Here is a 21,778-nt window from a genome sequence, read left to right as displayed (position 1 = left end):
AAAAAGCTTTGCATATTCGTGCACAATGGCGGACCTTTATGGTCATTATACCTGTATGAGGTGCATTTCTGAAATTATGTCTACAGAGAAGAAAGCATGTTGAAAATTTGATATGAAAAAATACAGGGAGGACACTGAACCCAAACCAATACCACTGAGGTAACTGAGGCCATCAGATAAGGAGAGAATCTCACCATCAGCAAAGCGCGTCAGGATCAAACAAAAGTAAAAGTCTAAGTAGAAATGGAATGGGTAAGTTCACAACATGCGTACATCCAATTCATACTCTACAATTACTGAACTGTTGTTCTTGACTTCTCCTGTAGTCACGCAAAAGAGGCTTTATTTTATACTGAATTTTGATTATCAGAAAATCAGTAGAAATCATCAGTAGAAACAGCCCTTCAAAACTTCAGTTAAAACTGCCATACTGATACAGTTTAGATACTGAAATTACAGAGACAGACAAATAATAATTTCTTAGCTCAACTGACAACTTTTGTAAAAATGTATCTACAGCCTGTGGTAACTGTAGCTAGAATATCTTAGATGGCTAACTAGCTAATTAAGCTTTTTTTGTGTCTGTTTTGCTGATTTCTTTCTCATACATATTAAACTTATTATGTACATTCTAAGAATTATGTCCTGTCACTTACATGCAGGGATAAATCAATAATGAGTAATAGGACAGCTCTGCTCCTAAGGGGAAAACTTGACCTCAATCAGAATGACACAGGAGGTCACTCATCCTCAGGCTGCAAAGTCTGCGCATACCCTGCGCAGAGCAGACACAGAGGCTGCAAAGTCTGTGCATATCCTGCAGACCAGACTCAGACTCAGAGCAGACCCCTCTGTCATAGGAGTCACTCCTGCTCCCTCACAGAGGGGCATCCGCTGGACTGCAATTCAAGAGGGCTGTAAAGAATCCCAGAAATTTGGTGAGAGTGGATGGCATCCCCCAGGATAACAGGGAAAGAAATATATCTGGCAGTCTGAATCCTCCAAAAAAATGGTCGAGACCTGTCTGCACCGTCACTGACAGCATATGCACTGGTGCAGACTTTCGAGAGTGATGAGAACTCAGCCAGGAGTCGATCATGTGCAAAAAGTGCTATGCTTTGTGTAGGTGACAGTATGCAGGTAAAAAAAAATCTCGTGCAGCAGCATACAGTTATGTACTTGAGTGAATACAACTATTATATAACGAGGCCACATTTCCATTTTATCACATATCACCGTAAAATAACACCAGTCAGGAGCTGGATTTGGCTTTGGGCTATATGCAGTTGGGAAGAACTTTCTCAGTCATCATTCTACACATGCTATACATTCTACACATACTACACAGCATATCAAACAATAGATTTTAAATAAAGTGCCACAGTACGGGTGCGCAATGCTTTAAGGCATCAATGCTTTCCTGACTGTACTGGCCGAATGGTTACACCCATAGGAATTTTAATAAATGCAACAAAGAATCATAACACATGGTAAGATTGTTGCCGTTAACTTCCTGGCACTTTTATATTTGACAAATACATGCCTGAGCACTTCTTGTTTGTTTGAACAAAGTAATCATGCTTATCATGGCCATTGATCAATTGGTGGCCTAACTGACTTTCAATCTTTGAATTCGACAGCAACAGTTCAATGTAAGGCGCCTGCTCTTCTGTGCATAGAACAACTTCATTCTCTCTTCTCAGAGAGAGTGTTACTTTTGCATCCATCACCTGTAGGAAAACGTAACTTTTATCAATTATTTAGAACCCTTTTCGGCTTTTGGACCACTGTTCACAAAAAATAAATTTCTATTATATGCCTCAAGAATTTAAGCAAGCGTTTTATCAAAACACTGACCTACCCATCAATTACAAATCAACCTTGACTTGATCGTGTTTTCAGCACCGAGTCTTACTGTTTTAATTTGGTGAATAAGTTTAGAATAAAAGCAAGTCTCATATTATCATAGTGCATAAGATTGTTGCCCCCACATCCATGGCCTTAAAGAGGATTCTGCTCTCTTACCGTTTTACATAATAGGCACTAGTCATCTGAGGAGGCCCTGGGCAAGAATCGACTCCCTCAGGAACATGTGATTTTCCACCCACAGAGACAGAGACCTCGCACAGAGCCGAAAAACACTCTCCTCTGTGTATCTCAATCCCTTTTTCCAGACGACCACAAACAGTGCGCTTAAGTGACCAATTCCCTCAGTGGGTGCGCTTCATACAAAATGGAGAAATCAATTAGTACACTCGTGCACCCTGGTGCACTATGACAGATGACATGATATAGGCCAGCAACTGCTTGGTGCGGTGACAGTTTGAGTAGTGGATTTTTTTCCACTCATAATCGATAGGATAGTCCATATACCTTACCCTACATGTGCTCTGTTGGCTGGCTGTGTGCTTTTGGTGCAATTTTTCAGTAGTTAATTAGATATCCAGCATTATGTACTATGGTCTGGTCAGCTAAGCACTAGCCCAAATGCAATGTGTGTCTATCCAGCACACATATACCTAGTGGAGGTACAACTGAAATAAATAAAATTAATAAATTCGGAATCTGTAGGAAATATTGTGAAATCTTTGCATTTGTTCTTGCTGTGGAGAATAGCTTAATATTCTTGTCCCTCCTATGTGAACGATATAGATATTTTCATAGATTTTTCCACATTTGAAGGATCATTGAGGTTTTAACATTTTTAAAGAGATTAACAAAGTTGCAGTTGCAGCTACAATATTTAAAGCCAAGTTCTGTCAACAGACAAGAGGACACAGGTGGAAATTAGTTGAAAGGTAAATCTTAAACTGATGCTGGAATGTACATTTTAATGCACTGTAATTTATGAATAGTGTAGTTTACCCCCAATTTGCACATAATGGCCTAATAATCTAGCATACCAATATTACCTTATATCAATTCATTCATGGTTGGCCAGTCTGACCTAGAGTAGCAGCTAGAATTAAGCAGCATCATAATAGTATTGTCAAAACAATAAAATGTTGCCAAAATATAAATATCAAATGGATGTAGTAAAATGAACAGAGAAATGCCTAATATTGTCCATCCATGCATTCATTTGTGATTGAAATCTGTTGTATTTTACACTTGCGATGAAGGAGAGCTGATGTAACAGCTATTTTGTCATACATGCATTACAGATATGTGAGTGTAATGAGTCTGAATGTAATTCGTACAGATGTAACAAGATGGTAGGGATAATCTCAACACCTTGCTCAAGAACACCTTCATGTTTGTCTTTACAAGTGAAAATATTATCCTTAGCAGCTGAGTCAGGATAGCTAGATTCAGCTATCCTGGATATATCTTACAATTTTTACTGGAGTTACTTATTCTGATACATATTTATTACAGACATGGCTAACATTTCATTCCATACCTACAATACCTAACAATGACCTGTGAAAGCTCCCAATTAGATGTACAGGTTCTAGGATGTGAGGTGAAGTCTGGATTGGTATGTCTGTCCTGACCAACAAACGTCATCTGACGTGGCTACAAGGCCAACTGTGCTCAACACACACCCCTCCAGGGGAAAGTGTCACGGAGGGTGTCACTGGGTAGGGGCTAGGATCACAATAGACACCACGCGCACGCACACACACACACACACACACACACACGCACACACACACACACACACACCATTTTAACATCTTCTGTCAAATCCCCGAGGGTGAGGCGATGTAATGAATTAGAATCAGTCCGCTGTGGCCACAACTCGATTGAAAGTATTCAGTTCCTTTTACACGCGGGAGTCGTGAGCGTAACGCGAATAGCGCTCTAACCAAACCCGGTATATTTGAAGGTGAACCTTACAATGGCAACGATGTCAAGGAGGAGGAAAGTCGCCTACGTTGTTGCCAATGAAGGGGGACGAGAGATGGATCAGTTGCAGCAAATTGTGTCACGTGTGCCCCCCAAACACCCCTAGTAACGAGGAAAAGTCGGAGCTGGGCACAGCCAGCGTGATTTATCATAAGGTCCAAACAGGAAAGCATCACGCATGTATTTGGAATAGACGGTGTCCTGCTGGGGGTAACGGAGAAAACGAGCAAAACAAGTGACAGCGATACACTACAAGACTGTGCTTCTCCAAATGCATTAACCTCGACGGATAAAAAATATGTAGCTATATTTGTGTTTACACTGGCGACAGAGTGCAGTCGAGGGCATTAGTGGAAGACGTGGTTTGTAACGGGAAAGGAGAGGAGAAAGCGTGTCGGTGTCTGTTAAGCTCGTGAACACTGTCAGCACGTTTGATATTTTGAATCTATTAAACCGCTCGTAAGGATTCTCCCGGCACGGGACACATTCCTCACGAGCTGGTAATCCAGAATCCCGGCATTTTTACGGCAACACCTGCGAGCACACATGCAAGATATCCGCTCCGCTACCTCACTCAGGATCTGCTCCCCGGCCACTTGAAATGAGGACCGCATCCGAAGCGTGTCCTGTGTGAGACCAACTCCATTCCCGTCTTCTCCCCCCCCCCCCCCCATCTACACCGTGAGAGGGACGAAAACTAGCAAGAAGGACGCCCCGTTTATTCGCGCCGAAAAACCATGGATCCGAACGAGGATTGCGCCGTGTCGAAAAAGACCCTGATTACAAAGATTTTTAAAGTTCGAAGGAGAAGGGAAATGCTTTTCGTGCAGGTCTGTTTTATTTGCAGTGTCCTCTTCATGGCATGGTGTATGTCAGCACTACTGACAAAAACAGGTGAGTACAGTACTAGAGGGAAACTGCTCGCAGGCACGGGGCTAGCTAATAATATCTGAGAATACTGCAGTGCAATTATGTTCACTTGCAGGCACTTAAAGCTTTCCGTGATGTGTATGCTTAATAAACTCGAAAATGCGGTTTTATTTAAAGAGACACGAGTGTTTTGCCTCATATTTATAATTAAGAAGCCACTTAAAATTTGCGTTCAATAATGTGTAAATCACGTATCAGACTAGACGCGTCGGTGAGGTTCATATTTCCCACAATTTATGCGGTGGGAGTGTAAGAATCCTTAATTACGATGCTCACTTCATTCGTGGCATGATTTTTTTCCCACTAAATATTAAGATACGGGATGAGGATCGTCAATGTAAGGGAACCAGCCTCGCCAACTGCCTACTCAAATACGTCCTCGCTCGCTACTGCGAGGGTAAACTGGGATACCCGTTCTGGGGAAATGGCCTTGACTCCTATAGTATAGGTTAAAGCAGGGTGCGTTTCCTTCTTTGGGTACGCGCGCGCGTGTACGTGTGCTCGCATGCCTGCGGACGGTGTCGCAGTGTACGAGATAGTGTTGATGTTCTCTCACAAAACCGCGTCGCAAAAAGACAATTACACGATCCCATGCGACCACCACAGTCACCCCCAAATTCGTCGTTTTCATGTAGGCTTTCGCAGTTTCCGTCACGCAGTTGTTCGCTACGTTCGTGCGGATCCCGTCCGTGGGTCGTTATTGCTGGTCGCCGGGGAAGGGGAGAAGAAGCGCTCCCGCGGCTGCGGCGCGTCTTGCTCCGGACATTACACGCTGTCCAAAATGAGATGCCACTCCCAGCTGTCATATATCTAATGTTCGATAAGCAAACTGAAACGACAGTAATGCTCAGGTTGTACAAGGTCCTGACGCTGTTGATAATGAATACAGTTTGCAGAAGGGCGACTAGTTGTATGTGGTGGCATGTGTACACACAGTGCTGTTTATGATTGAGAGGCTGAAGTATTCCTAGTTGCACTACAGTCAATATAAAATCCGGTCTAAAATACCAAAATAATAAAGTGTGGTACTTTACAAGTATAGATAAAATATTTAATTATGAGCAGTGTGGTGTCACATATGCAGTAACATATGCAGTAATCGATTGTGTTCATGTACTCTAAGTGCAAGTAGTAATTATTGTAATCATTAGTACTCTTTGCCTGATTGGTTTTGCTTCATTTTAGTTTCCTTGGTCGATGTTGTGATGTTGTTCTTTTGCCCTTAGTGGTACAGCTTTCTGTATTAGTGGTGTTTAGTTTGTGAATAAGATTTTTGAACAAATCTTCTCAGTGTACTGTTTGTGCTGGTTTACTCTGCTAAAAGATTCCTTGATTTGACTCACCGGTCAAACAACCCCTTCTAACAATTATGTCAGCCAACAGGAAAATTATAATTGCAAAAGTAACCATGAACAGAGGGTAAAAGTTACTGTACATTGGGGTGAGCTACTATCCAGGCTGTAAATCAGAATAATAGAGTAGCTGAACATAAATTCCCCCAAGCACTGAAAGAATCAGTACACGGCACACTGATTTGTTCAGTGTCTACAGTTTGTTTGTTCTTTAATTCAGTTTGTGACTATGTAAGTCTGATATAGTTCACCCCCTCACCACTGATTCATCTAATTCTTCTAGTTTCTTCAGTTCCTTTGGTTCTTTTAGTATATTAATGATATGTGAATGAGTATATGGAATCCGTTTCAGTTCATTCAGTGTATTTCTTTCTCTGACCACGTCGTGACTCTGTCCATGATGACACTGTGCATCCAGTACATCCAAAGACACTGTATTATGGGAAAATGTAGTAAACTGCGTGTAAAACTGAGAACACAACATTAATAAAAATGAATGCCATAGTTTTAGCTGTCTATAACAGCGAGTAAGTGACTGGATCTTCACGCTAAATTGAATGACATGGTTAAGCAAAAATAGTCAAAACGCCTAATGCCACTCTACTTTAAATAACTGCAGACTTGGTCCTAGGCCCTGATCATGAGGTCATGAGACACAAAGATTTAACTATGTCGTATAGATTGTATGTCTTTCCTGCTGTGTGCTTACTTGTATCCTATTGCAAATAGTGCTAGCACTGTCACGTGGTTGCACTGACTGCTGTGATATATTGTGGTTTGTTGACCATTTTAGGAGGTCAGGACAGATGCCAAAACAAACCATAATAAACAAGTGTTTGCAATCTGTCATTCTCATAAGTCATGGAAAAATCAATGCATACTCAACTGCCTTCCAAAATGTCAAGGAACATTTCCCCAGTTTTACAAAAATAAAGCTCATCTTACTTTGTTCTTTTACATGATGTGAAAGGTCAGTGTGCTGACATTGCAAACAAAAAAAAAGCTGGTTCACTTGTACAGACAGCCCACTAAGTAAAGCTCCTGGTAATGAATGCAAATGGGCATCGGCAAGTGTATTTCCACAGTCAAAAGTATTTTGCAAAGCAATGTTTCTCAAAGGTTTCCCTTTGCAATCCATCTTCAGATGTCTTAGAAAGTGACTATTGCAGATATGAAAAAAAGTTATTGGAGCTGATCATTTTTACTTAAAACATTGTTGTAACGTCATGGGGAATATAAATGTGGTTTGATTGGTCTCCCTATCAATGAAATAATACTCCGAAGGCATTCCTATCAATTCCCTGCGCTCTTAACACATTGGTTTTAAGGTCAGAGGTGACAGAGCTATTTGCTTTGCCAACAACTTGTCAACTCTTGAATATTCTCGTTTCTCATTGGTCTGTCAAATTCCAAAAAAGGGCAGCCACCTTCAATATCAGTACCTCACTACTCAATGCCATAGAAATATTACGCTTCATTAAAAGTGATGGCTTGAAAGAAAAAAATTGAAGTTACTAATAGCAAAACAAAAAGATGTCTGAAAGTCTTGCTGAAATCAGAAAAGCTAGGTGACTGTTCTGGTTTTCTCACTATTTTCTGTTGCCTTTCTTTTTGTCTTGGAAGTACAAAAATACTGGTTTGAGGATAACGTCAAAACTGAAATGCAGTCAGGTGTGCTGTTTTAAATCAATAATGCACAGAAGTTAGCATGCATGGTTTCTTAAAAGGGAACTTTGGTCTTTTCTTGTCTAAAGATTCTGTGGAAATTGTGAACAGCCAACATTAGCTTCAAATATGTAGCAGTACAGCTTGTTTTGATGTAAACCAATCAGTCTGACCAAATTTACCATTCAGTTACAACAAAGTTCTTGTCTATGCAAAGGATCGAGGGCCCGTGTTCTCATTCTAAATTGAACAAGATGGTAAACTCTGAATCCGTTTGTGTTGTACAGGGAGGCAGGAATTTCATTTTATTTTTGAGGTTAGCAAGAAGGGCAGTAAAAACTTAAGCATGTAATGTATCATATTGGGCTGCACTACACCTTTTATCTCTCACCTTTTATCATGATAAATAGAAGGCCAGCCATTGCTAACGCTAGCCCTTTCGGAGTTCCTCTTGTCCTGCTCCTGGGAGGAAGTCATGGAAGTCATGCACTACATACGCAGACATACAGGCTACATTAATGACTTATAAGAAAAGAACATCATGGACACTTTATCTGTGTTTTGGTGACACAGATCATTTGAAGGTCACACCGGGGCGCTCCCCCTGAGGAGGGGACGAAGAGAAGTGGCATTGCCTGCAACTTTGAAATGCATAGTTTCTTAATAATATTTGTTGTAGCAGTTGTTCTGCTTTTCTAAGATTTCTAAAAAGGAGTTCACCAAAACAATGCAATTACCATGATGATGTTTGTTGTCATTCTTTTTTTTTTTGCAGACTTGTGTGCAGATGGCAATTACCATTCCACTTGAGCTCGCCTCACTGCAACCCCCCCCCCCCCCCATCCAAAAAAAAAGGAATCTGAAAATACATTTACAGCAGATATAGCTCGCAGTTCATTAATTTCATTAAAACAACAAGGAGCTTAAGGGATTATATCATAGGAATGATATGTACAGAGAAGAGACACATTCCCTCTGTAGAGCAAGTATCGGTGCCGAAGCAAGCCCAGTGAATCGGTGATAGCCCTATGGTCATTTATCACGGTGTACATGTTCTGAATAGAGATGGCCATGTTATTAGTATTTAATCAAACAGGCACGTTCTGAATTTACAACTAGTGATTTTCCCAGTGTGAGCTCTGGCAGAGAGTGTTGGTGCGCGGCAGAATTAGTGTGCAGTCCACACGATCTTGGGTAGAACGGAGGCGCCTCTCGGTTGGTCAGGATTGATTTCGATCTCGATTTTTCTCAATACGCTGCTTCAAAAATTCATATTTTCATACCGAAGTTTTAAGTAACCAAAACATACTGCACTCTTGTCCTTCACTGACCTCTGAGTAGCAAGTGTATTGATATAGCTACCCCCCCCCATCCCCCACTCCCAATCCACAGGCAGCCCTGAGCCCATAGACTGCCCCCACCCCACCCCCTAACATGGAGCAGAACATGTCATGACATGTCTGTGGCGTGTGAAGGGGTGGATTGAGGTGTATCAGTTCTGCAGGGGTTTTCACACAGGAAGTGGCAGCGGTGAGCGATGTGCCGCAATTACACAGTCGGGCGGGTCTGTCACACGGGGCTCAATTTCTCTGCAGCTAATCTCCCGGACAGACTGAATTTTTTAGGACAAGTCATTTCTCTCTGCCGGCATCAAACCGGCCCGGTGAACCGGGCTGTCCCTAGCACTTTCTGTGTGCAATCTTATCAAGCTTGAAACACATTGCTTGAGTCTTTTTATACCTGTGTGCTTACATTGCATTTTGCAATTATGTTGTCCACATACTGTTGTCCACCATTCAGAAGACAGATTTATAATGGGTGCACTGTAAGATTAGCATGTCTACTGCAATAACAATAAATGTTATTAATAATTATGATTAATAATGCATACTATATTCAGAAGGCATTCAAGTGTAAAATCTGCCAAACTCCACATCTCATTAACTTTTTGATATTTAATAGTAAACATAATCCATGTGAGAAATTAGCATGTCAGAACTGCATTTCTAAAATTTGCAATGTATATTTGTAATTACTACAGATGAATTATGTATCCAAGGTTTAATTATTGCCATGTATCTGCATGCTCTTATTCTAATATGTAACTCTATTCAATCACAGACAAGTAGAAAGTGCATATGCTTTTAATTATCATGATTCTTTGCATAGAGTAACCCTGGTTAGAAATCTTGTGGCAAGATCCTGTAGCCTGTAGGATCCATCCTAAATTCAAGATCTTTATCTGTACTGTATATACAGGATCTTAAGAATGCTGTCAGGATGTTGGTTATTGTAGGATCATGCAGTATCTTTCCAGAATTTTAGTTTGTTTCAGCATTTTAGTTTCTTTGAGCAGGATCTGAACAGTTTTTGCAAGAGTGTTTAGGAACTTTCAGAAAATCCAAGTGCAGTAGTATTACAAGGTCATGCAGATCCCTATAAGATATTGCTCAATCAGTTAAGGTCCTACATGGGATTTTTAAAGGCTGCTGAATAATTCAATATAATTGAATTAATGTTCTTTTGAACAGATTCAAGCCTAGCTCTTTGACTTCTACCAAACTGTTGCATTGGGTTGTGTATAGATTGTTTAAGATGAGTATGCAATTATGTTGCAAGCTCTTGGAAGGATGTACAATGAGTCTTATAAGATTTTGGGAAGGTCCTAACAGGATAATTTTCTGACAGGTTTTGACATGAATCAGCTGTATTTTTTGGATAGGATATTTGTTGTAGCAGGACATTGACTAATGTCCTTGTCAAAAACAGGACCTTGATGATTTCTCTCTTGACAAGCTCAGGGAATTGTGCACCAAAGTGCTGATTTTGACATGATATGTCAAGATATTCTCTTTCCCCTGTCTTTACTAATAATGCTGAAGATATAGGATATAAGATTATTCTTATAATAATGTTTTGTTTCAGATTCATGGGGGCTTTTGATAGAATTGTACATGTTGGTCGTTGTGTGAAACATTAGCAGCAGCAGTAAGACTATTCTACACTGTGTACAGTATCTACATTACTAATTCTGTGTCTACAGAAGCAGCTTCATAGTTATTTCTTTTTCTTGTGAGGCATGTCCTTCAGTGACACTGTTTTTCACAACACTGAAGCTGTCTCCCATGACACCGGCTGTGTGCAAAAAGAGACACAACATACATTTCATGAACATCATCAAAGCATCTGCACATACTTAGCTTCCTATTTATTTTCAGTACCTCCAGAAATGTGCATATATTGCTTTCTGATTTTAATTAGTAAAAAAGGTAAACATGTTTCAGTGGTGAACACAGAGTTGCATGCAACAAAACTGCAACATTCTGATATCTGTGATTATGAGAAGTGGTATTAATCTGTATTAAACCTCTACACTCAACATATGGTGCTATTGCCCTATGACATATGTGATGTGCAAGCATGTGTACCATGTTGTAGGTACACATCCTCTGCATTGCAGGCTTTTAAATTATCTTCACCATGCATTGCAGTAGATGCAGTAGACACAGTCTTTAACACATACTGTAGTCTGACAAGTCAGTCAAGGTGATAAAAAGGAATTTTCCATTTATATTGTAAATAACAACGAAAAGCCGCAATAGTAAAATGAAACTGTATCTCGTGCGTCTTGTTTCACTGGAATGGGAACATTCAAAGGAGGAAAAAACAGAGAGAAAACAGACTTCAGACATCATTGTTAATATACAGGCGTTAATGCCAAATCGGCAGTATTCACTTTGGTTGCTTTGTGGAATTGCATTTTTGAAACTTCACTTTCAGTAATTTTCTAAATGTAAAACAGGATTCATCCCCTAAGATGTTTCTCAAATTGGGCATACAGATTTCTGGCTACAGTTTGTTTATTTCCACAACATTTGTTCAGCCTGTTTGAAATGCTGTGACATTTGTTTTCCTTTGCAAAAAGGAAATGCTTTGCCAAAACAGATAATCAGATAAACAGATAAACCGTTTTAGACCAGCTGTTTCTCGGGTAGTTTAATGGCTCTTGGCCCAAACAGGTAACTGAGAAAAGAAAATTAAACACATTATATTGTCAAACAGTTTATAAATAACTGCAGTTTGAATACCCCTACTTGTTCTTTTTATCTGTAGTACATACTTCATGCAACCCATTTTATTTGCCTAGAATATTAGTGGTCTAAAATACTGACCAGTATTCCAGCTCTAACTCGAACCCACATAAAAGTTCCGTTTCAGCTTTGTATGTAACCTAAAACAAGTGTATCACTGTTAATCCAGGGACACAGACTGGCTTTAGGCATAGCCTTTGAAGCATTTTAGGACCCTTAACTGAGTGACGAAAGCAAAGCTTTGAAGCGCATATCATTCTAAAGTTCTGAGGCACACATTTTGGTATTTCCTTTTTTTGGCTGATAACTGCTTTTTACCATAGCAAGGATTGCTTGATGGCTATGATTTCATTTTATACTTTAAAGAGACGTACAACGGGTTACACAGTATTAAAGAATGTCACACGAAAGATACAATTTAAAATGATTCTAGGAAAAACAAACATTTATTTTGCATTTCACTTCTGAACTTGGACTAACTGCTGTTTACTGGTTTTTCTACGAACTTCGGGCTGTTGACATCCAGAAATGAAATTTAGGTCCATGACAGTGTACAAATTGCATGCATGTGCAGTTTAATATTTTTACACCTATCTCTGATTGGATAAAATTAAGTGGAGTATTTTCCATTGTTTTTTTATTTTTCTACATCAATAGTATTGTTGTAACCACACACACAATGTTCTTTAGATAAAAAACACTCATATCTCCTCTGGAAGCCTGTTGTGGCCATATGTGAATAAAATTGGTAAACAGGGGGCCTCGGTCTCTGGTAAAAGTTATTGATTGGATGAAGAGGTTTTCAGGGGTTAGGTTATTAAATTCTGGAGCAGATTCAGATATGGATAAAACATGTGAGACAACTTCCCATCTGGTACCATCTTCCCTTGGGTCCCTGATTATCAACAGGAATAATCTTATCCAAAGAGCACTTGTTTTTTTTTGGGGGACTATGACTTCATCTTACTTTGTCTGGTAACAGGCAGGTAATTTTAGTGGACTATATCGATTGAGGCAGCAACGATCTGGTCAGGAACCATTTATCTGATATAGACATATTCATTACAGCTGTATATAGCAGAGAGAACCCCCCTACCTTGGGCATGCTGTGCTGTAGTTCGCAGTACATTCAGATGCGCCTTGTACAATGACGCTTGCTTTTGTATGTAACCATGTCAGAGTCATGACCTTTCCCAGCATAATGAAAAGTCTTTCCACTGAATTGTACATGTGGGAGTGTGTGGTGACAAATGCTTAATCCTCCACTGGTTTTTGTAAGATTACAGTAATTGAGTGGTTTAAGCCATTATGCACTTGATGTGCAATAATGCGTTATGATTGTTGCTGGGAAGGACAATAGCTCCAGATAAAATCTGAAACAATAGCTTAGACCAAACAATGGCCTACGATTGTGAGTGCATGCCGTTAAAACTTAGGATGAGAGCTTGTTCACATGTACCTAAATAAACTATAAATAATAGAGAAATAGTACATTGCAGTTGCTTGGCAGATGCTCTTACTGAGAGTGACTTACCTTATTCAAATTTTTACATGTTATACATTTACAATGCTGGATATTTACTGAGGTACTTTGACCCAAAAGTACAAGGGCAGTAGCCTGCTGGGGAAATAAACCAGCAAACTTTGGTTATGAGCCCTGCTCCTTACCTCTTCGCCACACCCCAGCGCCAGATATTCCATATACCTTCTGTTGTCATTCTGCATGCTGTCACAATGAGTGGCGTGTAGTAATGGCAATCTGGGAGGGGTCTTTTGAATGCAGGTAGACCCGCTTCATCCTCATGGTCCCCAGTAAGCTGTGGTAAGAGGTTTGGGGGACAGGGAGGTCACTAAATTATGGCTCAATCATCACCAGGCAGTAATTCCCAATGCATAAGTGTGTTCCAATTACCCATCGGCTAATTGATACAACCAAGATTGTGTCTCACAATTTAAAAAGTCAATATCCCATTTCTCATGCTGGTCCTTTGTTTATGTTTATGTTTAAATCCTAAGAGGCAGTAATATAGGTCTATAAAGATTAGTAATCATCTGAAGAAGCACCCCTTGCGCCACAGTACCCATTCAATCCAAAGCCTTTACGTTGATTGATGTTTGAAATAGCTGCCTGCTCCGGGCCAAGTTTGATGAAGCAGTTGGGCTGATATTAAAATGAACTCTTAAACAGCTTGCTGATTGAGTTTGATCCGTGAAATTCCCGGGAATTTTTAAAAAGTGAGTATACTTTATGGATTTGAAAGGTCGTTATTAATCCATGTATTCATTCTTAAAGATGCGAATGACTCTACCTACCATCCATATCATAACAGGTCATTTTTGACATAATGAATTAATTATTATTAATGATTCATGATAACAGATATTAACATGATAATTTAGTTTGAGATCTTGATAATTATTCCTTTCTTCTGTTACACGGCACTCTATCTGCCCAGTGCCGGCCAGAAGCAGATGGGCCCCCCCTCTGAGCCCAGTTCTGCTCAAGGTTTCTGCCTGATAGGGAGTTTTTCCTTGCCACTGTTGCCTTAGGCTTGCTCTCAGGGGGTCTCAGGCCTGGGAACAATGTAAAGCTGCTTTGTGACAACTTGTGTTGTAAAAAGCACTATACAAATAAAAATGAATTGAATTGAATTGTTGTGTTGTGAGCCCTCTGCATGCTATACAGAAGGGGAAGTTGTTTGGATTTCTAATAAGGAAGGGCCATTGAACTCCGAGTCTGTTGTGAGGTTTTTTGTTGTTGTTGTCTATTTTCTGGAAATTTTGATGATGGAAGGAAGGCATACTTTAAGTAACAGCTCCAGTGTTGACACGTGTATATCAAGCTATTTCTTACCAGTCAGTGCATTTTCATTACAAGACATAATCAATAATTGCAATTCAAAAAATGAAAGACCAGCGCATCAAATACAAATTTTAAAGTCTGTGTCTCAAATTTTGAAGCCATTTATGAATTGGACAGTCTTTTTTTTTTTTTTACTTTTTCATTAGTGAAAATGACGCCTGTAAAAATCCATACTCATTCAGCGTGCAAGTACTCTAAGGCTTCCTCTTTTGATTTTCAGGGCATGGGCTAACCATGGAGGTGGGGCGCGATGCCCAGGCGCAATGGGGGCGGAGACTAATGGCCACTACAGACAACAACATAACGGAAGAGGAGAGGAACTGCACGGAGCCAGGTGAGTTTCGTTCTTGGGGTACTAACATTTTCTTGATTGCTGTAGCTCTTCATACATCTCCTCTGTGTAGCGCTAAGGTTATTTCGGCATTGTGTTACACACTGTTACACCTGATCAAATATGTCACTGATGACGGATCCACACTGTTGTTCATATGGCTTTATTACATGTAGTGTTGTACCTTGTATCACTCTGGATAAGCAGCATCTGCCAAATGAGGTAATTGATGATGTAACCAGCAGGCTAGGATGGGTGGGGATGAAGGGGTGGTAGGAATGAACGCCGTTTACCGACTAGCAATTGAAGAGTAAAGCTTCGTGACCCACATAGTGGGACCTACCCTGCTGTCAATCATTGACTTATGTGAACTAATGAAGAAGGTTTTTCTCCATAGCAAAGGGCTATAATTCCTTAAAGTCAGTGATTTACTGTTGATAGCTCCACCCATTCCCGAGTTCATGAAGCCTCGCTCCCCCGTCAGCTACTGGCCAGTTGGCTAACTGGAGACTCCACAACTGTCAGACGGTATTTTGTAAGTGAAGTTTCAGTCAACTGTCAGGATAGAAATCAAATTTGCAAAGGCAATACAAGGCAATTAAAAAGGGAGCAGAATGACCCTGTTCTGGCTGTGTAAATATTTAATCAGCTGGAATGTTAAACTTTTGTCAGTAGGTGAAAACACTTTCACAGCATAGTAACACCAAAAGTGGATATTTGAACAATCTTTTAAAATTATTTCCAATATGCAGTGTTACTGTACAGTACCTGCAGTAAGTAACATAACTTGTGTATTAGGCTCAGTGGACTAGCAGAGCGTAGGTAGTACCTTGTGGGGTACAATTCCTTACTTACCAGTTTGACTTTTGATACTCCATTATGCAGACAGCCATTACCTAGCCTGAGAGTGTTCTTAGAGTGTTCTGACACTGTTGCTCATTCAGTTTGAATGCATACACTTCTGTTCCTTTGTGCTGGAAGTCGTTCTGAATAGGAGTGTCTGCTAAATGAATGTAATGTAATGTCAGCATGCAACCACCTGTTCTGATACACCGTGAAAGGCAATCCAATTAACAGTGACCAGGTGAAGACTCATTTTGACTGCACTGCCAGTTCAGTGAAATCTGAACACATGAACAACAAGCCTGTTGCAAAACATTGGACCTTCCCATTGACTGTGTAAAGTGATGCCACTTATACAAAATAAACACCTCCCTGATTGTGTTTGTATCTAGGGTACCATTTTAGCTGTACTTATACAGGGAAGAATGTAAAGCTTTTTTGATATCTGTGGGACAGTCAGTGATCCATTTCTTTGCATTCGAAAAAGATATATGTTTTCTCTGCAGATTTTTTGACTCTGGTTCTCTTCTTTGTGACATCACACTTTGGAACAAACTCACACTGGATGAAAAGGTCACCAAAGGAACTTTCACTGAAGGAGATTGGCTCCCAGCATTTACTCCATTTAACTGATCGATGTGCTTTAATTCATCTGGAATGTATTCATCTTCTTCTTCTGAAGAGTGAATCTCAGTTTGTCTTTGGTCCAGTAATGGCCTTTTTTTCTGAGCCATCAGTACCACTCTGCTGTCAGGCAGAAAAAGCAGTCTTCCATATTGTCCAGTAAGAACTCAGCTGCCATTTGTGACTTCAAAGCTATTGGATGGCAGGCTGTTGTTCTTTTCTTGGCTGTTGTGACACATTTGTAAGGAAGGGATCACACTTCAAAAGGCCATTTCCTCTTTTTAAAAAATGTCTGTGGTCTGCACATGACATGACAGAAAATGTCATGTAATAATGTCCACCATACTCTTTAAACCTGAAGCTGATGTGTCACATATTTTGGAAGCCATACCGGGTATACACCCTCTCATTAACAGAGAGAGATCAAGCCAACAGGAGGTGCTGCTTGTCACAGATAAGCAACACCTTTCTGAGCACAGAATGATCTGTCTCCCCTATGACTGAACAGAGAGACATTCCTACAATCTTTTAATAGGATGTCACAGTAACTATACCAAGCAAATGACCCTGGTGAGTGACGGATTATGGGTGTAGGTAAGGATCATTAATGGAAGCTTCTAACAGTCCCCAAATGCTAGCAATCAAGATGGTGTTAAAGTAGGATTTTGTCCTTTCTAAAAAAAATCAAATACTGCAGGCACCATGGTTAAAATGCAGCATATTATTTTGATCTTGCACAATAAATGGTTTTTGGCAAGGTGAAGTTTGCTTTGTCTGAACATCAATCAGCAGCCCAACCTGTTCTCTCCTTTCTCTCTCTCTCTCTCTCTCTCTCTCTCTCTCATTTCTTTCCTCTTGTATTATTCAGACCCAATTGGTTTGCTTATTGTCCAGCATATCAAGTCAAGGCCGGCTGAGTGAAAATGGGTTTTTAGATATTTCCTTCGAACAAAGCATTCAAGAGATTCAGCTCAATAATTGAAAGCGGGGGATATTTGTTGGCAGGAGGCAATACAATAGTCCCTGCTTACCGAGAGAACCCAGACAGTCTCGCACATATTCATGGAGAGTACAAAAAATCAATTATCTGAATGTATGCAGCTACATTAGCCAGAGCTTTGACCAGCTGATACTCATACATACTGATACTGATCTGTTGCTTATAGTGCTGTAGTGAGTTGCAGAGGTCAACCTCATATTGCCATCCTTAACTCCTGTACCTTGGCATGTTCTGTTGGAGTAAATATTTTAATTTTACGGTTCTGGCACAGATTACGTTCCCACGTCATTCCTACTATAGTTACTCAAGAAAATTGACAAGGTGACCACTGTCACTATTGAAATGTTTATGTAAATGTCAGTCTTTAGCAGTATATATATTATGACAGAGCCAAGCTGATATGTCTTTATCTGCACCTGTTTCAAGTCCCCTCTCTCCAAATTGCAAATTGGCAAGTTTACCACCTTCACTGCACTCTACAACCTAAAAGCTCTAGAGCAGTTTTGTGTGTCAATAAATTCTAACAATCCCTCATGGACAATTGCACCTTCAGTTAAATCACAAGTCTCGGAGCCTGCATTTGTCTTGTACTTTTCTGCAACAGTGTTGATGAAACTTACAATATGCTACACTTCTGTGAATCACCCTGTGACTCAAAGTCTTCGCAAAGATATTTTTCCATACTTGAAGGGATTGTTGAAAGCTTTTGACTCTCTCTCTTGCTCTGTGTGTGTGTGTGTATGTGTGCGTGCGCGCACACTCGCGTAAGTTGGAGGGAGGGTGAAGTGTGCACTATATTGTCGCCGTCCTGATGACGGAAGAATTGTTCAGGGTTCTGTACAGGCACAGCTTTTGATAGCCCTCCAGTATCATGAAAAGGGAGCTTTTCAGACTTTGTAATTACCCCAGGGATTTAAAGAGGAAGAGGGAATGCGGGAGAGATGAGCTGGAGCGTTGGATGCGGTTTAATGCGTCCAGGCCAGGCACACACCTGGGTGTGCACAGGCAGTCTGGGATTCATGTGTGTGGATGTTGACTTTGCCTTCAGTAGGTGAGCGTTCCACACCTGGACCCTCTCAAGACATGCAAATAACAGCGCCCATAATCGCATGGTTGCGTGGAATATTGAGTGGAGGCTGGCTGGCTGGCGGCAGATGTATCCTGAGTGCTGCTTGCTTGCCAGAGCTGCAGTGAAGGTGTCCTGAATGTCAGCTGCATGATTGGCAGGTTAAGTATTTTGAACGCAGGCTGCCAAGGTGCATGTGGAGATGAAAGTGAACGGTGGCAGGCACATTGACATGAGAGGCGCTGAGCTGTAGCTGACCCGATATTTTTACCCGATTGGAGTAGGTGTCTGGATCAGTGGCCAGCAGCATGTAGGGCAAGTAGTAGCTGATCTGGGGTTTTGATAGGTAGACAGTCTTACCTACACCTGTAAAAACCTGTGAAAAACAGGCATATAGATCAAAATAATATGAATAGAGGTATATAGAATAGAGGAATATGAAAATATACTGTTTCTCTCTGTCTTGGTTCCATGCCATTTTAGAGTTAGGCATGGATAACATCACTCATTTAGAGCAGTATGTAGAAACCATTGAATCTTACAGCCTTCCCTTTATAAGAAGCATTTGTTGTGGGCCTGTGGTGAATGCAGGATCTTTAAACTAATGTTTTTAATTAAAGCCTGGTATGTCTGTCATAGTGAGTGAGTTGGGTAAATAACATGCTTGTTTTTTACAGCCAAATGCACAACTTTAATTAGAAATATATATTTCTGCAGAAATTAACAATAATTTCTGACCTTTTCTCGTTTACAAAAGCATGGCGCAGACACCCTCTGTCAACATAACATTAGGTGAGGTTGTAACATAACATAAACTGGCTACTAAATTTCCCTACAGTACCACTGAGTCCATATACAGGATATGATTAATGTTAGTAGCCTGAACAGTTACCCGTAAATAAACAATGTGATATAGCAGTGTCACACAGTCATTGCCATTTCCTTGTCTGGGTCCATTATCAAAATGGAATTTTACTGAAGGGCTTTTACAAAAACAGAACACAAAGTGGTCATACCTAAAGATATTTATAAAAATGAGATATATATTATCATAAGAATGAGGAGACCAGGCTATTTAGCCCAACTAGACTCATCATTCTGCCTGTACTTAAGAGTGTATCCAGGACTCTGTCAGTCTTGACTTTCTGTCCCGCTATGAATCCTGGTTAACTATTTGTCTAACTGTTTGTCTGAAATTTCATGGTAGGAGCCAACAACATGGTCAGACTTTGGGTTTTGTGTCAACTAACGTGGACGTGTTGGCATCTTTTAGTGTGAAATTGTTCGACAATTTCCATGGTACTGTGGGGAACCATTTTAAGAAAATTGAGACCAATGTCAGGAGGTGCAATTTTCCCCGTACTTTCCCCTCCTCTGTCACCCGACCCCTTTAAAATATGAAAAACAAAAAAATAGAGAGAAGACTGCTTCAGAATGTTGACTTCTTTAAAATCAACTACTGTGTATAAACAAATGAAAGATAATGCATTTAACAAGTCTTGGATGTGTGAGATTAAGATTAGGATTAATATTGAGCTTTGTGCTCCTTTTAGAGCAGTGTTGTCCTTTTTATGGGGACTCTCTGTATGCTCATTTATGATCTGGCTGAACACATGCATAGATGCCAGAGCATCTCAGAACAACACTGTGCAGTGGGCCTCCTCTATGTGGACGATCACAATCTATTGATTGTCCTGTATAGTGCTGTTTGCTAATTTGTGAAAATCTTAATCACAAGCAATTATAAGACAGTTAGAATAAAAAACTACCTTGCTGTGGGTAATTAATTGAAGTGAATAGGTAGCCATTAACAGTTCGGCTGCACAACATGTAAGAAGCATCACTATCTACACTTCTGAAATGTTTATTATTTGTCAATAAAAAAATCAAACAAACTCACAAAGCCTGCCTTAGCAATGCATGTAATTAAGAACACACACACACACATACACATAAATAAAGAAATAAAAAAGAGATCCTGTTGGTTCACGGAGCGCTAATATTCAGTTAACAACAGGAACCACGTCCCTTGCGCTCCGTCCCATTTCGAGCTGCGGGTGTTACATAATGACCGTGTAAATGAATTTCACGCAATTTTTTCATACGGTCTAGATCTCTGCAGGCTCACGCTGGAAATAAATACAGTCACAAAAATACTGCTAGTCTAGTCAGAAATACCCAAAGCTGCCTGCATTGCGGTGCTGAACTGCCTGTTTCACGCTGTGGCACTGTTCATTTTGTTTATGTACTTAGTTAAAAGGGAGAGCACAGAATGATCAACATTTAAGCGATTGCGTCAATAGATATAGTGCCAGATTTAGCTATTAGCTAATTTCCATCTGTAGTCCCCTCACAGTTGAACAGAATGTTACTCTAACAAGAGAGTAGTTACATAATACATTGGTAAAAATGTAGTTAAAAATGTAGGGGGGGGGCATACTATATAGGATTTTAAAAGTAATACGGGCATATTTTTTATACCTTTCATGAAATTTTCAAAGCTGCATTTACCTTTCAAAATTACATTTGCCTAAGAAAACCCAAGATAAAATCACCTACAGTGCTGGTGTATCTGTCTGTTTCTGTCTAAACTTTAATTGTTTACTTAAATAAAACCTCTGTAGACCTTAAAGCAGCCATCCCCTTGTGACCCCTTTTGTTAGACAGTAAGAACTATGAAAAAAGATCATGACATGCATACATAGCTTAGCAACATCATTAGACAGGGAGCTGTGTATATATCTGAAAGTGCACATTTTAATTTTCCAGTATTAACCACAATTTAAGAATGGTTTCTAGAAGGAATGCTTCAGGCTAAAATGATCTGAGGTATTTAAAATCATCTACCCTATCTACCCTACCCCATCTATCATCTACTATTTGTGGGCCTTTTAAAGAAGAAGGTACATATAGTTTTACTAAGCTTTACTAATGTTACAGTGCACAGTTTTCTTTTGTTATACTGTTAGCACTGAGCTTTTCATTGCATTACATTTAGTCCTTTGGCAGATGCTCTTATCCAGGGCGGATTACAAATCCAAAGTGAAAAAAGTGCATATAATGAGGTCACAATAACAACAATGAGTACAGAACACAGAGGAGATGGTGTCTGAATGTGTCAATCCTCTGACTGTGTCAATCCGTCATACAGTGCTGTAATC

At 40.0% G+C, this 21,778-nt stretch overlaps 1 protein-coding gene across 2 annotated transcripts in view; it reads left to right on the top strand.

Annotated features, from left to right (window-relative positions):
- Positions 1 to 4,546: 4,546 nt before the first annotated feature.
- The window catches only part of LOC118786786 (sodium/potassium/calcium exchanger 4-like), a 38,212-nt gene continuing 20,980 nt past the window's right edge, over positions 4,547 to 21,778 (top strand). For both annotated transcript variants that reach the window (XM_036542108.1, XM_036542107.1), the window contains exons 1-2: positions 4,547 to 4,746; positions 14,974 to 15,087. In XM_036542108.1, the coding sequence (XP_036398001.1) occupies positions 4,590 to 4,746; positions 14,974 to 15,087 (271 nt within the window). In that variant the 5' untranslated portion in view covers positions 4,547 to 4,589. The remainder of the gene's footprint in view (positions 4,747 to 14,973; positions 15,088 to 21,778) is intronic.

This window comes from Megalops cyprinoides, chromosome 12 (assembly GCF_013368585.1).
Source record: "Megalops cyprinoides isolate fMegCyp1 chromosome 12, fMegCyp1.pri, whole genome shotgun sequence".
Classification (NCBI taxonomy): domain Eukaryota; kingdom Metazoa; phylum Chordata; class Actinopteri; order Elopiformes; family Megalopidae; genus Megalops; species Megalops cyprinoides.
The sequence above is the reverse complement of the archived record's forward strand: the minus strand, read 5'-3'. Positions and strand labels throughout refer to the sequence as shown.